Source organism: Lepisma saccharinum, unplaced genomic scaffold (genome assembly GCF_977018435.1).
Source record: "Lepisma saccharinum unplaced genomic scaffold, izLepSacc3.1 HAP1_SCAFFOLD_897, whole genome shotgun sequence".
NCBI classification, from domain to species: domain Eukaryota; kingdom Metazoa; phylum Arthropoda; class Insecta; order Zygentoma; family Lepismatidae; genus Lepisma; species Lepisma saccharinum.
Window position 1 is genome coordinate 53,159 of NW_028143553.1, and position 17,588 is coordinate 70,746.

The 17,588-nt window shown below is 36.4% G+C and overlaps 1 protein-coding gene and 1 long non-coding RNA gene across 2 annotated transcripts; one reads left to right on the forward strand and one right to left on the reverse strand.

The window, feature by feature from the left end:
- The first annotated feature begins 1,343 nt into the window (after nt 1-1,343).
- LOC145983422 (uncharacterized) lies at nt 1,344-9,861 on the forward strand. Its single transcript, XR_014441253.1, has 3 exons — nt 1,344-1,474; nt 5,345-5,416; nt 9,773-9,861. It is a non-coding gene; the product is annotated as an uncharacterized LOC145983422 (long non-coding RNA).
- On the reverse strand, nt 5,750-17,360 carry LOC145983421 (uncharacterized). The gene is made up of 5 exons (XM_083116535.1): nt 17,134-17,360; nt 12,752-12,932; nt 10,129-10,301; nt 9,024-9,121; nt 5,750-7,523 (listed from the first exon to the last, which is right to left on the reverse strand). Exons 1-5 carry the CDS (start codon nt 17,332-17,334, stop codon nt 6,731-6,733), a joined length of 1,446 nt encoding a protein of 481 aa, XP_082972661.1. The 5' UTR covers nt 17,335-17,360; the 3' UTR covers nt 5,750-6,730.
- Between the last annotated feature and the right edge of the window lie 228 nt (nt 17,361-17,588).

Genomic DNA, 17,588 nt, shown 5'->3' on the forward strand with positions numbered 1-17,588 from the left:
CAAAAATGGTAATTGGGATTCACTTTAAAAGAGGTTTCGCATTTACACATTTCGATTTTTAAAAGTTCTTAACGGATTTTTATTTGAAAATTCTGATTTTCTCAAAATGTCGGTAGGGGCTGGAACACCATCGGCCACCCCTCAGCCCATCGGCCACCCCTCTACGTACGCCAGTGTTCAACTAACATGTATTTTTTTTTTATGTGTGAACAATGAGAATTAAGAAAGTTCTTGGTTCGTTGTAAGCGGCTAATGTATAGACAAAGGCTAGGCGGACAAGGACAGTCACCAGTCCGCCTTCCCATTGATTACCGCAGCACGTTTGAATGTGTCTTTAAAATGTCTCACCTTGTTGACTAGACAATTCAAACGATAATAAGCTTAACTATTGTAAAATGTTTTGTTGGTAAGAACAGCGAGACAATCCAGATGTGAATTATCGGGGAAATTTATGCGGGGAAGAAGCCGGAAAAATTCCAACCAATTTCGGGAATAGAATCCGGATCTCCCGCGTGATTGTCAGACGCTCTACCGACCAGACCACCGCAGCTCCTTGGATGAGTTCCATACTTTGATTATTTCAATTTATTTTGATATATTTTCTTGTTTTTATGGATTTTCTTCACACTTAAAATGTCTCATCTCTTTGACCTGACAATTATTTCGTAACAAAGAAACAAAAAAAAAATGCTCCCAGAATTTGATAGAAATCGAATGACTAGAAAGTAATTTCGTTCTATTGTTTTCATAAATACTATATTTATGTAGATCTCTCCTACTTAATAGTAGTAGTAGTGGTATTAGTAATATTATTAGTATTAATTCAGCTAATTAATTAATTATAAGTATTATTAATTAATTGTGATTAAAATTATTTAATTAAAGTATAATAAGACAATGGTAATGTGAATTTGGAAAAAACGTTTTAGAAATAACACCCCCCTTGATGAAATCCTGCGTACGCTACTGTTATATGCTACAGTGATATGATATAATCCTGTGTAGAATTCTTCACTATATATTTCATTGTACTCAAATATCACGTGCATGCATTACACCCATAAAAAGTTGAATATTGGACACAGCGAATTCTCTGTGTTTTTCCTACCGCTAGTAGTTGGTTTCGCAACATCGCGACAGCACTGGCTGCGTATTGGCTGAACTTATGTTCCTTCTAAAAGCGTACGCCGTATAGTTTAGCTGATTTTATTGTGTAAATAAAAATGTTGAATGGATGTTGTGTATTTTCAGGTTGACAAACTACATGTATAGAATATATTGAGGTACTGCCATTTATAGTCAAGGGCCTAAGAGAACAAGCTTGTATGTTATGTTGTTTTTCTTACAATAGTGTTACTTATCTATTTACATATTAAATCATTTATTTTTAAGGCTCAGATACTAAAGGCTGGTTTACATTGGTCAAGTGGGCGGAAGAGTTACTGGCCTGTCGGCTCAACTCGACCCTTCTATGGTGAGTAAGCTAGTAAAGTGGGATATTGGCTGCAGCTGTTTGGTACTCTCTTGATAGAATGAACCCCTTCGTAATAAGTGGTCACTGTCGTTGGCAAGTAAAAAAACTGGAACGGTTTACTCAGGGGTTTTTTTCCCGAAAAATTTGTACAGTAATGCACGAGAACATATCTAGAAAGAAACCTGACTTCCTTTATTTTTCTCTTTTCAATAGTTCTTGTTTGTCCGTAGAGCATAAATTCTTTAAACTTGATGGTGTCGGACTCTGACCACTTCCTATTCATGGTTGATTTTTAAAAAATACAATTAATAAGTGAACTCACAATATTCCTCCACTCTATCACAGGACAGGCTCTACTGTCCTCGGAAAGTGTTTACATTGACCAAGCAAGCAAGCAAAGTATATAGAGAAGGATCGAGAAATAAAGATCAAAGAAATTGGGTAGAAAATCTGTGCCAACAGGTGGAGGAAGCAGCAAAAAAGAGAAATCTTAAGGAACTGTACAACATCACAAAAGTACTGTCAAGGAAACAGATGCAGAGAAATCGACCAGTGAGAAGTAAGGATGGTACCTTCCTTACGAATATTGAGGACCAACTGAAATGTTGGAAGGAGCACTTCTCTGCAACCCTTAATTGCTCTGTGGATGCTCAGATCAGGGTTCCCATGTAAACTCTAACTACATTTTCCCTGAGTTTTCCAGAGTACTCAATACCTACTACATTACTATTCTAAATATATTTTACAATGGCCTACGGTGCATCTGTTTTATCAGTAATATTACCAATCTGATATATTTATAAACAATCTGTAATTTAGCGCAATATTCTGCCATCTTGTTATTTATTTTATGAATAAGAACATGTAATTAATGTTATGGTTTTGAAAAGTAAATGTCTAAATAGGTAGTTTCTTTTCAAAGGCAATACCCACCACAATCACCCGGTTATATACATTAATTAAGGAGGTGAATGAACCATTCATCGAACATTCAAGGAACACTTGCAATTTTATATCAGATCAGTAGGCCTATTAGTAAATTTTGTGTAGTACTTTATCAGTATCAGCCAATAACAAAACAAATTAAATAATAAAATTATATCCTTATGCACTTAATTAAGGAGTAAGGTTTCTTTGGGAATTATCACACTATTTTTTACAGCACACAAAATAACAAAATAAATTTCAAACACTGTCACAAACTTTAGTAGATGGCTCATCATGTGGTGTTCAAAGTCATTGCTAATTGATCTACAGTAGTGATAGAACATTTTGTCTTTAGCTTTCATAATGGAATGGGGCGGTTGTGAAAACCATGTGGCTGTTTAGCAGCCTGTAAGATAGGGAAGTCAGCTGAAATTTTCAAGATTCTCTAGAAGCTTCAAATCTTCCAAGTGTTTCAAGTATCGTACTGTCCAACATTTCATTGGCACTGGAAAAGTGAAAGACGGGCCCAGCCAGGGACAGCCACATACTATAAGGACTGTGCAACTGGAAAAATCAGTGATAGTCTGTGAACTGACCACTTCCAATATGTCTATGTCTCATATGTTGCAAAGTGACCTAGGACTGAAAGCTTACAAACAACATACAGACCACATTCTAGCCTCAGAAAGCAATAAAGGCAAAGTGCCTACTGGATCATTAAGCATAATTTAGCACAGAAGAATTATCATGGAGGCAACTTTCAAACTGGCTTGACAAATGTGCTGAACTATATTTCGCCTTCAAATGGATCATCTGGCAATGCAGGCCTCGGCTCCCTGGACTAGAAATTGTGGTCTGTACTTCAAGACATGATTTGCAAGAATATATAATGCAGTATTGCCACTTTGAACCACTAATCTTGTGAAGGCAGTGGAAGATTTCCCCCTCGATACAGGCGTAATGCAATTGATGAGTGGCCACAGACTTAGGTCCTATGTGCAGGTCAAAGGCAGTCATTTTGTGCTTTGTGACACAATATATCCACGTAACTCATATCCATAGGATATACTATCTTAAAAGTATATTCTGTTATTCCATTCAGAGCTTTGAAATATTTATATGGTAAGACTGGGCAAACAGAAGATTATACAGGGTGTCTACCAAAATAACAAATCCAAAATTTTTGACCTTCTTTTCTTTATTCTTAACATTTATTTAATCGCCCACTACTTAGGTATAGTTGGAAATTAAGAAAATAGATATTTCTATTCAATAAAAAAACTCCTGCCACAAGGCTGGTTATGATGAAAACTGAAGCTGTACTTTTAAGAAGAGATTTAGACTTGCTTTAATTATTAATGCACGTAAAAATTACTCTTAAGAAATAAAGTGTACAAATCTCAACTACAACTCCATACAATTTTAGATTTCCAAATATTCAATTTTATCAAATCACTGTACAGGTAAATAACAATGTAAGTTCACTATACTGCAAAAAAGTTGCAAAACTTCTTGACCTAAAGCATAATTTCTTGACTTTCTTGACCTATCCGTTGATTTCTTGACACTCTTGATTGGTAGACACCCTGTTATATCATCAATTAATCTGTGATGCAAAGTAAACACATATCTAAAGCGTACATCTTCAAAATACGAGTTCATATACAGCAAGTTAGTGAAGTTGGAATTATTAGCACAAGAACAAGCACATTTTAGTCCTTCAGATGTGCTTCATGATGATTTTCCCTGAGTATTTACTTTTCTTCAAATTCCCTGAGAATTCCAGGTTTTTCCAGGTGTGTGGGAACCCTGTCAGATAGACATGGGGGAAGAGGAAAATGATAATGATGGTGATGTTAACCCGAGTGTAAGAATAAGGATGGATGTTCCAATAGTAGGAGAAATTAAACGGGCTCTGGAAGAGATATGTAATGGTAAAGCAGCGGGTGTTGACAACATACCACTGGAAATGATGAAAAGTGATATAAACACCGTGGCAAATCTGTTGCAGCCCTTATTTGAGAAGAATGTCGGGTAATGCAATGTAATTCTTATTTACGGGATTATGATTCAATCAGTTGCTGCCTATTTTTTGTAGATCAAAAGATTTGTTTTCTTTTTAAAAGCACTTTGTTTCTATTTGTTCTCATCTTATTGTATTTTCAGACTCTTAATGATATTAGTGCAATATTTAAGGAGTTTAGAAAATCTTAGTTATTGGCTCTATACTGTTTGCAATTCAGCTAAAATGTTTGGTGCTTAAAGTACAATTTTTCCATTCAAATTACCTGATATATGTACAGATAATTTTGTGATTTTTGTGTGTGATAAAAAAAAAAGTAAGACATCCTAAATGTTAAATAATGGATGCTTGTGTCAAATGCAAATGTTATATAATTACTACAGGCTACGCCAAGGTATAACGTCGTCCGTTTCTCTAATCCGAGAGAAAACCATACTTATAAATCTAGGGGTGTAGTGCACATCGACAAAGGATGGCTAGTTTGGAGTTGCCAAGCATCTTGCCACTCCCACCCCAGCTCCTAAAACAGGACAGGGAGACGGTGGCTCCCTTGAGCATTTCTCAAGATGCGAAAGATTCGGTTCTGTCCTTTTCTCTTTAACGTTCGTGTCTTCATCCCTCCCTCACATACATGCAGCTGGGCGATGCAGTGGCCATTACCAGAGGAGGGCTGGCTGCTGATAGACAAGATGTAGCAATGCTTTCGAATGTAAACTGTGGCACATGCGGCTTTGGCAAGAGGGATGGGGTAACGACAGTATACAGTGGTGAGTTCTTCACATCACTTGTAAAATGGGAACTGATTGATACGTATTAGTCTCACTGAATGTTTTTATAACAGATGATATTTTACTATTTATATCCTCTTTCTATTTGATTCTTTAATGTTTCAAATGCAATTTATTTTTTTATTTGCATAGACGCTGAGTGAGCTGTCCAGTAAGCAGAACTAATGGAAGAGGCTAGTACAGGAGAGGGTTCTGCCTCCCATAGTAAGTCTTTTTGTTACTGTTAATATAATAAAGCCTTGTTTCCATATTAAAAACCATAAAGTTGCTGACCAAGGCAGTTTATTAAGATTTAAAAACACTTTACATGTAACGTTAGAAGGTAGAAACGTTACATGTAAAGTGTTCTTAAATCTTAATAAACTGCCTTGGTCAGCAACTTTTACATCTAAATAGGTTCAGTATATGTCAAATAATGCAGAAGTGTTGTGCACAGATTACAAATAAAATAAAGACCAATATATACTTCTCTATTGAAATAATCATTTTATTTTCAGTTTTCCATTAAACATGGTGAAAATGATACTCTGACAAAGTATGTGAGAAATGAAAGATATGTTGTGGCTGGGAGCAGTGTTGTAAAGATGAATAAATAGTTAAATTTATCTTGGATAATGGAGCCATTACTTTTTAGATAAAAAAAATTTCTAACTGAATGAATTTTCTGTTTATAGGATTCACAGATACGGCAAGTTTGAATCGCCTCATATCTGTGAAGTTAGATATGCATCACCACATGTGGATAAATCGCTTCTTCTGAAAGCCTTGTTTGAGCCACATGAAGGAATTTTAAAGTGCAAAGAACTGGTACTAGTAACTGTTACATCTTCTATTGGAAAATCTGTCAATATGGATATGGTTATATGCTTCAGAGAGACCGAGGACTGAGATTAAAATGAACACAAGAGTCTCTATACCATGCGATAGTGAAGACAGCAATTTTAAGTTATTTGAAGGTTTAGAATAATGAAGGTTATGGCTCTTGTGAATAGTTTCTTTGGTAAATATTCAGTGATTTTTTTTGGCACATTATCGAAGATAACAGAGGACTTGTAAATTATATAAGGCTTTCCTGAAACATGAGTATCTAACAGAAAGTAAGCATTTAAGCATCTCGTGAACGCATGCGTCAATTGTGGGAAAAATGACAGCTTGCTTTGCGACAACATTCATGAGCATTTCTACATTCTAATTTCTTCATATAGGAGAAGCATTTATTTTACACGAGAGCGCTGAACTAAGCTTATATTACATATCTTGGATCTGAAGTGAAAGACAGTAATAATTATTTTCTCACCATTGACGCATGCGTTCACGAGACGCCTCTGCATTTAAGAGACTACGCAAGTGTTGCTTTCACTTCCGGCTTTCGCTTACAACTACATTCTGCAAGATTAAAAAAGAACATCAACAGCTTAAGGCACACAAAGGCTTGAAAACTAAATGAAAGATAGTGGAATCTGGTCAAAATCACAGTTTCCCAATAATTTCAATTAGTATAAAAAAAAAATGTTGACATTAGTAGCAATCCATTGCATTCGATTGCCTATTGTTAAATGACAGCAAAATGTCATCCAACAATGACAGGAGATCATCTGTGTAACGAGATATCCAGATGATCCTGTTTTCAAGTGTATCTGGAAGGTCCAAAGAAGATATTTGCTCCAAAAACACTGAAGCTGTCACGCTTTTCTCACTTGATTTAACTACATGTTCAAAATTTTCAATGTTCGGCAACTCAGTTGACCTCCTCACGTTCTTGAGAAGGTTTATGTCTCTATCACCAACTATTTCATCGATGATTTTGTTGTGAACTTCATCGTTCACTGTATCTTCATCCATTTCCTTGTCTTTGGATTCACATTTATCACAATTTGCACCTTCTAGAGACTCGGTTTTAGATTCAGCACTACAACAAGTTTCGCTATTTGCAATATCATCTTGCACTATTGACAGTTCGTTAACTCTAACTAGATCACATTTAATGAGATGTTCTTTTAGGGCAATCAAAATTGACACAGTCTTCTTGACAACATTAAGATCACAGTCCGCCAAAGCATTCACCAAAACTTTTAAACAACCCATCTTGCTAAGAGAATCTAACACCACCTTCATCTTATTCTGGACCACCTCCTTGCATTCTACTTCCAAAGGGGAATCCTTTGTTAAGTGTTCATACACAATACCCTGTTCTTCCAGGCAATCACCAATTACTTTCTCCCAGAATTCAAGAACGTGGATTTTAACTTCCCAGTGCAAATCGTCGGCTACAACAACCATTGCCTTGTGTAGATCTTCGGAAGATGCTTGCCTGTAAAGATTGTTGAAATGGTGTAAGCACAATTTTTCCTGTAATATTATTTTAGATATGGTCATTGGTGATTTTAACTTATGAAATTACTAAAAATGACATTATAATGGTGCATGAAAGAAAGTTTGATACAAATGTGTGGTTATATTAAATCCACTTAAGAAATATTTAGTAGTTAGACAGCTCATTTCTAAATTATGCAGTGCTGTCACACAAAGCCTAAATATTTGTATCCCATGTAAAACTAAATCCACATGACAAAAAATGTGTGCATGTTTTATAATTACACATACATAGGGTGCTGAAAAATCCATGCAACCAAGACTTTCAATGTACTTGTACAAAAAACATAGGTAGGGTGTCCACAAAGTCATGCAATCAAGACTTTCAATGTACGTAACTTTTGTACAAGAGACATGAATATAACACTGGGTATTAACTTTGTCTATGTGGATATTTTAAAACATTAAACAAGAAAATTATTATCTTCATGAATGTTCAGTATGGTGAATAAAAGACAGCTGTGGAGAAACTTGCAAAAAATTTTGATGTGTATCGATGATCTCTGTGAGCATTTATCAACCTGGTAAAAGAATAATAAATTATTATGCATTTTAAGCATTACAGACGATTTATGGAGTTAATTATGACATATTCATAAAGAAGTGTATTTTTACAAAATTCCAAGGTGTACTGGCAACATTGGTCATGTCAGAGGGTAGTACCAGGTGTGGCCAACATCTATGTTATTCAATAAATGCCCAGATTAAAGAAGAGATTTGAAATTGACTGTACAAAAAAATTCCTACCTAACCTACTTAATCTTTTTGTACAATAAATATCAAACCTCTTCTTTCATCTGGGCATTGATTCAATAACATAGCCAGACGTCGGAGCTTGTTTTCACATTCATGCTCAGTGCACTGCAAACAAGAAATACGGCAACCATACTTTATAACCACTGGCAAATTTCATACTATTATCAGCAAAAAATTCATAACTTTCCATCAGTTTACAATAATCTGTATTAGATATGTAGGAATGGGACAGATTAATTGGTACTCTATCGGTATTGGCCGATATAGGCATATCAGTTTACCGGTAAAATTACCAATTATTTTACCGATCTGATATATCTATAAATATCTTATAATTTAGTGCAAAAGTATGTCATTATTATAATTTTTATGGATAATTTCCATGCTCTATTTTTTTCAAAGAAATAATAAATGTCTATTTGTGTAAATATGCAACTTCTTTTGCACTGCACTCACCTTGAAACATACACTTAATAAGGAGGTTAATGATCCTTTCAGGTTCTTCAAGGACCATTTGGAATTTTATATCAGATTGGTAATCGGTATCCCTACTAAAATGTATTACAACATTATGTGGTTTACATGCTTCAAGAAATTGTAAATCTTGTGAAACAGTTACACATAAGACATGCATGCAGTAGAGCTGAACATAAAATTTAGAATTGCAATATATTGTACATACGAAAGTCTTTTATGTATGTGCATTTTCCTTAACATATTCACGGCAGCAGTACGAACATTTCCTTCACTTTCTTCTTTCAAAATATGCAGCACTTTCTCCTAGAATCAAAAAGACAAACCATCAATGTACTGTCTGCAATACCATAAAATAACATCATAATAATTTTGCACATCAAATATTCGTAATTACTGTACTTGTTAAAAGTTCTCTCTATATATATATGCAAGTTTACATAACAGGAATCTGCATAAATAATGTTTTTTTTAACATACTTAACAAACTTTATAATTTTATCATGGAGTATCCTGCCTAACACCTATACTCAACATCTAGAATATTGAGAACGTCAACATCTAATAACAATTGCCTTAAGAAAACTTATTCCCAAACACGAGTGTAGAATTACAAATCTATCAATATTAATAATAGTTTGATTTCAAGAAATATTCGCTAATGCAATTCTAGGATCCACATACAGTACTAGATTACTAATGATCAGTATTATTTTCCAGTAGTTTACGGTTATTACAAGCATAAGAAAACAGTTTTTCATTGTGACGTTTCAGGAGAACACATGCTCCCTTCATCAGACATTTATTTTCATTTTGATTAAAGATACAGTCATAACAATGGTTAGCAATTTTTTAAACAAAAAGAATCACTTATATAATGGATGTTGTCAATGTTACATTGTTGTAATATAGCAACCTAACTGTCAAAAGAAGCAGTCTGTTTTATTTTTATTTCAGATTAAAAGTTGCGAAGGTAACCAGAGTTGTGCAAGATCAGTTAACGAATAGGTGACCGGAAGTTAAGCAAGTTCAACGACATGAAATGACACACTAACCACCATGAAAGGAACACTGAATAGACTCCAATCCACAACAGATGCAGGGAGGAATGAAGAAATAAATAAGAATTCAGACCTGTTATAGTGATTAAGGTAAACAATTTTGATTCACCAGAGTCCAAGCAAGTTCTGGAAGTCATTGATAATAAAAGCCACCAGGATATTGTGTCTGTCTGTAGGTTCATTTTAAGTGACAAGTGTCCCTAAAAGAAAAATCCACAACTTTTTACACTGGAAAACTCCATGTCTACTAACCACAAGTCCTTCTTTAGCCAGGCAGTTATCCCATAAGGCTGGCACCTGGATCATTGCTGCAAGGCAATTAATGGCAGAGGTTCTAATGTAACTTTCTTCATCTTCCAACGCTGCTACCAGGGCAAGTTCACACAAGCCATTTTCCAAAATTACATTTTGCAGTGAACGGAACTCTGAAATATAAAACACTATTTACTCTTGGGAGTCATTAATACAAAGTAGTTATTTTATTGTTAAATTCTATTTCGTAGTTCAGAGAGAGAATTTATGTATTACAAAACTAAGGTTTCTTCAAAGTGGATTTCTCATTATTAAATAATAATAATAATAATAATAATTTAATATGAAATAAATCACAATGTAATTTATACTAATTTAGGATCCCTGAAAGTTATACAGGCCAAATTTTGCTTCTTCTTTTCTTAAACTTATGTATGCACTTACATCAAGAGATACAAACTATCACAAAGGAACTTTTCATTTAAAAGACACAAGACTTGAAACTTGATGACATGGCAACACTATGATTACCTCATATTTTCATGTCCTGTATATTTAAGATGGTCATTTTTTTCAATGGATTTAGTTACTTTCTAATCATGGACATGAGAAGGGAGTGACAGTCCATCAACCAAAAGCCTTTGGAATTTTGGATAATTCATCTCAAGTTACAGAAACGGCAGACAGAAATTACGTTCATATAACTAGAGTAAAAATACATTTGGATCGAGAAAATTGAGTGTGAAATACAGAAACCATGTTATGCTTCCATATTCTATCAAAAAATAATCCAAAAATTAATGGTTTCAGAGTTTTCAAAGTGCTGAAAATTAGTGTTACGTAAGAAGTGAAACAACATAAATTTTATGACTAAAAGTTAAAGCTTTTCCTTGAATGAGATGTAAAAGTTTTTTGATAAAATAGAATAATTACAAATATCAGTTCACTAACTGTATGATACCTGGTGACCAGAATTAAAGTTACCCAACTCAACTCTACATCCTAACTATTATGCAATTAAACATAAATTGATATAATTCCACCTTTATAGAGTTAATAAAAAGAAAGAACAAATTATATTAAAAATTTCACCTAACAAATAAAATATAAACAACCAAAAATTAATAAAAAAATTATTCTCATAAAAGTTAATATCAATAACAATAACAAGATAATTAATAAAGATATAAATCTGTTTGGGGCATCATAGAACTCTGAAATTTGGTGAATCCACTATGCAGACCATAGGGAAGAGGATGGCGATAAAAAAAAGTTCAATTTTCTGCCACGAGGTTGAAATGTGGCACTGTACTTCCATGATGGGTTGTACAAATAATCATGTTAAGTGATTTAGCCGAGTTATTAATTAGAAAGACATTCGTTAGTGGCTGGAAGTTGCAAAAAAATAATCTCTCGTTTATTGCAAGACTGCAAGATAAAGGCATATCCATAACCAATTAGAGCAGTTTACGTCATTATTACAACCCATCATGGAAGTACAGTGCCTCATTTCAACCTGCTGGTGGAAAATTGAACTATTTTTTTATCGCCATCCTCTTCCCCATGGTCTGCATAGTGGATTCACCAAATTTCAGAGTTCTACAATGCCTCAAACAGGCTACAGAGGGCTCTGGGTTGGGTAACTTTAATTCTGGCCACCCGGTATGTAAAAAGATAATAAAAAACATTTGTGCTGGATATTCACTCGTCTAGTGGACTGAGTAGAGAAGTCTCCGCAAGAATATCATAATAATAAATTTAGAATAAAAATGAATTATTTTAATTAGTTTATAACGGTTATTTTTGCATAATAGTAATCATAACCATGATAATTATTATTCTTATTATTCCTGCTATTCAAGTTGTATTAATTGCCTGACCTCCTTCCCTACAAAAATTTCTGGTGACGCCCGTGCTTCTGACATAATCCTTTATTTCCTCTGAAGGGTTGGCAACAGTGAGCTTCAGTCTCTGTGCTGTGCACATCAATATCATGTGCAAATACTGTTAGCATTGCAGTGCATTTGAAATCATTCAAACATAACTGCACATTTTGGTCTTCTTTACATTTTTACAGAATCTGACTCTACATTTTGTCAAAAAATAGAGGAAAACTGATCAATTTTGCTGTAAACATTTGAGAAGCAAAAATGGGTTCCTTTACACAAGAATAAACTTAATGCTTGGATAACTACATAAATGTGATACAATGTTATTTTGTGTAATATGTCTGGTTTTTATTATCTTATATCTTCACCATTTTAACACCGAAATGCCAATTTTATACCACTTTTGATCCTGAAATTTGACCATTTTTTGTACTGGAATGTCGATATTTTATTCACCATAAATATGTGATCCTAGTAATACTAAAAAGTTCCACATGCATATAGCACCGTGCCGTGAAGGTACATTTAGGAAATGATGTGATCAGCACAATACTCTGGCTGCCATTACTCCCCAGGTACCCATTGATTTGAGGCTGGGTGAGCCCAGAGCTCCTTTATGCTGGGGCACTTAGATCACCTACCCCAGGAATTGAACCTGGGTCTCCGATATGGAAGTCAGATGCCCTACATCTGCAGCTGTCCTTAGTAATACTGAATACCTGAAATTTACTCACCATCACCGGGCAAGAGACTGCATAATTTCTCCACAACCTCCAGCACACTGTCCTTTATCTCCCAGTGAGGATCATGCATGCGTTTGTTAAGTGAAGAACACAAAGCACCTACATTGTTTTCGTCTTCCAAATTGAACAATAGGTTCTCAGATCTTACAAGGCGCAGCACACGAACAGACACCTAAGAACAAAGGTTTGAATTACACATCAAGAAACAAAAATCTATCGGTCACACACACATGCATAGGTCTGTGTGTGCCTGTATCATCAACTGTGCAAATCCTCTGGCCCAACTTTACATCAATACCTAGTCTTAATTTTTTTACCCCCATTTTTTTTTCATTAATTTTGACTATATTTATCCTCATTCATGCATTATTATATTTTGATTTCACGGTTAAGCTGATACCACTTTGAACCAAGACTCTTACAGAGTGACCACGTCCTTTCCCATTGGACTAATATTCACTATTATTTTCCTTTCTCATTGTACAAATGTTTATTGTTCTTCCCAGTTCCCATTGTTATTTCTTAATCTCCGTAATTTGCTTTGTGTATTCTGTTGTTTATTCAATATTTTGGCCTATTACTGACGATGTCACAGAATAGAAATTTTCCTGTATGTGTATCTTGTCAAATCAGTTGCCATAAGAATTATAGACTGTGTTTTGTTTTTAGTTTTGACTTTTGAATTTTTTTTGGTGTTGTAAAGAGTTGTCAAGCTGAATTGTAATATGCTGTTATTTACTTGAAATTACACATGTAAGTATTTATCTTGATAAGAAGTAAAATATACTTCTTTTACTTGGTAAAAACTTGACTTAGGTTTCATTTGAATAATAAACGAGGAAGTGTTACTCATACCCTGAGAGGCATCAAGTGAATGTTGCAAGTTCTCATATGAACATTTCTGTGTTTCATTTAAATAATGTTCTCTGGTTAAAAGAACACGTCAACTGATAGTGATGTACAAAGATTGTAACAATTAATAGTTGCTCAGAATATTGATTAATATTTGTGTGTAATTATTCCACTCATTATATGCATCAATTTATCATAAATTTTGCAGAATTACACAACATATTACAATAGGATAAAAGGAAGGAGAGCCACAAGGGCTAAATAAAAAGTGAAAGATGAGAGAGGAAACACTCACCTTCAAACTTTTGTGATGGCATGTCACATCTTCAGGAGTAGAAAAAAGACTTGTTAAGTGAGCCACATGAACAGTGTAATAGCGTGGCCTGCAGTGTTGCCAGGTCCAGAAAGAAAAAAGTAGACAGTGTAACACACGAACAAATCATGTTGTTCCTTCGCCAGGCTGTCTAAAACTGTAAGTGGTGAAAGGTGTAGGGGGAGGTAAAGGGTGTTGATGAAGGTGAGGGGTGGATGTGGATGTGGGGGACATTACTGGGTGGCCTTGTTCAGGCCAGAGGATGTGGTTGCACTCATGGCTGATATGTAGGCCCTCTCCCATCTTTTGCTTACTGAGGTGTTGGTGGATTGGGGCAAGGAGTGGACGATTGCTACCCGGAAGCAGTCATTGAAGGGAATATTGTGGTGGTTGGTGTGAATGGCAACAGCAAAGTCCAGGTTTTGGGTGGAGGAGCAGTAGTTGTTGATGCACAGGTTCAAGGCTGTGGATGTTTCCCCCAGGTGGAAGGTCCCACAGATATTGCAGGTGAGGATATAAATGAGGTTAGAGCTGCAGCAAGTTCCTTTGGGATAGAGGGTGAATTTGCCAGTGGCAGTGTGGATCTTCAGAGTCCGAGAAATGACAAATATGGGGCAGGTTTTTCACCTTGGGTGGGTGCAAGTTGATTGTGAGTAGGTGGATTGTGGTGGACCAGGATGTTTTGGAGATTGGGAGGGCATTTGAAAACCACTCTGGGCTTGTCGGTGAAGATGTTTCTGGTGTCAGGATCACTGTGCAGGATGGGAAGGAGGGAAGGTAGAGTGTATGTGATTTTGTTGAGATGGGGGTGATATTGGGTGACAAGTGCAGGGGGATTGGTGGAGGTGTATGAAGCAGCTCATGATATTTGTTTGATAACCAGGGTGGAAGGATATCCACGGTTGGTCAAGGCTTGGTGTATGTGGAGGTTATAGTTCAGTCGGGAGGTGGGTGAGGTGTTGAGGCGTTGACCTCTGAGGGCCAGGGAGAATGGGATGCCTTTCTTGGTGTGGAACTGATGGGAGGTGGAGAAGTGTAGGTATTGCATATGGTTGGTAGGTTTGATGTGGATGGAGGTTTCCAAATGTCCTTCCTTCATGTGCACATCCACATCCAGGAAGGTGATTTGGTTGGTGGAGTGGGTCCAGGTGAACTTGATGGAGCTGAAATGGTTTAGTTGGTCTAGGAAGGTGGTCAGGGATGGTTTTCCATGTGTCCAGAGCATGAAGATGTCATTGATGAAACGGAGCCAGAGAAGAGGTTTGAGGGATTTGGTTTCCAAGAACTCTTGTTCAAGTGTGCCCATGAAAAGTTTGGCATAGGATGGGGCCATTCTGGTACCCATGACTGTGCCCCAGATTTGAAGATAGTGCTTGTCCTCGAAGGTGAAGTTGTTGCACGTGAGGACAAGGTGGGCTAGGTGGGTCAGGAAGTTGGTGCTGGGGTTGTGAGGTTTGGGTCTGCTATTGAGATAGAATTCTATGGAGCGGAGGCCATGGGAGTGAGGTATGTTGGTGTAGAGAGAAGTAACATCGATGGTCGCAAGGATGGTGTTAACAGGTAATGGTGGGAGTGTTGATTTTCTGAAGGAAGTTGTTGGTGTCCCAGAGGTAGGCGGGCAGAGCTTTTACAAGAGGCTGGAGATGGAAATCGACAAGGGCTGAAATTCTTCAGAAGGTGGGTTGTAGCTGGACACGATGGGTCTACCAGGGTTGTCAGGTTTGTAGATTTTGAGGAGTAAGTAAAGAGTGGGGGTGCGGGGGTTGTCGAGGGATGAGCATGGATATGGTGAAGGCTGTCAGGCCCTCAGGGAAGCCTCGGGTCTGGATAAAGTCCTAGATTTTGTCAAGGTGTGTGGCTGAAAGGTCAACCGTGGTGGTTTTGTATGTGGAGGAGTCGGCTAGCTGGCGAGTGGCTTCCGCCAGGTAATCTTCAGAGTTCAAGACCACAGTGGTGGACCCCAGCTGGGAGGATTTTGATGTGGTGGTTCTGGCGGAGATCTTGAAGGGCTTTATCTTGAGAGGGATTCAGGTTGGGTTTGTTGTGGAGGTTGTCAAGAAATGAGCTGTCATTGATGGTGGAGATTATGGCAGTGATGTATCTTTCCAGGGGGTGGTTGGTGGGCAGGGGGGAGGGTCTTGGGAGGATGGTGGGCAAAATTGGAGGAGGCTTGGGTGGGTTTCATGAATCGTGTTACAATACTGTTATGGAATCTCGAAGTCCAGTATTTTACACAATACTGAGGAAAATATATTGAAACTTTAAGTTGTGCATAGTTTACATGATTATTAGACTTCGCGAAAGTGTCAATGGCATTTTTGCAATCCCTGTGAAAGATGTACATACAGAAAAGTATCATTAAACAAATGTCCATTACTTTATCTCTCTTAAATGGCATCAATCTTAATCATGTTTATCCACATGCATTTGTCTATCCCTCGTGTAAGTTTGTTTGTTGGGTAAGTAAGCCGTAGTTCTCGCCTTTCTTAAAAAATTTCCTGTGTTTATTTTTGTATGTATTGTGTGTAATTCTCTCTGATAATTTATCATACAAAGGAGACGAAAAGAAAACAATATATTGGAATAATTAGGGTTTAAAGGCTCCAACAAATTGTATGCAAATAGGCATATAAACAGGCACTTATTGTTGATCTCTGTGGTAGAGTGGTTAGCACAGCACTCTATGATGCCAGGGTCCCAGGTTAAAAACTCAACGTGGGCATGAGTGTTCTTTGTGAGTGTCCCTCACAAAATAGTCTGGAAATAGTGCATAATGTTTGAGAATGGGTAAACAGATGTTCGTGACATGGAGTGATCAAGGCAACTCGTCACGGATGCACTGAAACAAAAGTTTCATCCAAGAGAATCAAGGCAGCTTCGGACTTTTACCTGTTTTCCGAATATAAAGGGGCACCTTGCTGGTAAATGCTTTGCAGATGATGAAGACCTACATGATTCTGTCATGGACTGCTTGAATTGTCAGTTGGCCACATGGTACAAGGAGGGCATGGTTAAACAGTAAAGTCCAAGGCAACTATGTGAAGAAGTAGATGAGGGTATTTGGCAAAACATGATAGTCTGCTTCCGTAGTATTATCAATAAATATCTTTGTATGGCAAAACGTTCTTTACTTTCCAAATGACCCTCGAACATGTGTTCACCTTTGTTAACCTTTATGTGTGTGTTTAATAAACTAACATCTACTTACTGTAACAGGTGTGTTTGGATTAGAAAGTATCTTCGCAACGACAGCTAACACATTCATGGATGGTAAATTATTCTGTGCTGATATTGGATAACAGTCCATCAGAGACATTATGCAATCTAATGCTGTACACAAAAGTGATGAAAATCTTAATATATCTCCACCACAGGATGATTCAGAAGAAAATTCATTTATGATCATCATCAGTAACTGGTAGATTTGTACTGCCTTTTCCTGCATAAAGGAAATAAAATAGGTATATATGCATACAGGTAGATCAAATTTGAAAACACTGCTCATAAAGAAAATTAACCAGCATTTTATCAAATATAAATATCATCATATATGTATAAAATATATAATTCATACACAGTGCCTTTTATGGTCGAGGTGTCCATGGAACGGCAGCTAGCGAGGCGGGAAGTATGATCATGTCTGCCAACAAACTGGATGCAACA

Coding starts and splice junctions, on each gene's coding strand:
- LOC145983421 (XM_083116535.1), bottom strand. CDS start 17,334: ATGATGATCATAAATGAATTTTCTTCTGAATCATCCTGTGGTGGAGAT. Junction 12,933..17,133: donor ATCCAAACACACCTGTTACA/GTAAGTAGATGT, acceptor CTTTGTTCTTAG/GTGTCTGTTCGTGTGCTGCG. Junction 10,302..12,751: donor CAGTCTCTTGCCCGGTGATG/GTGAGTAAATTT, acceptor TTTATATTTCAG/AGTTCCGTTCACTGCAAAAT.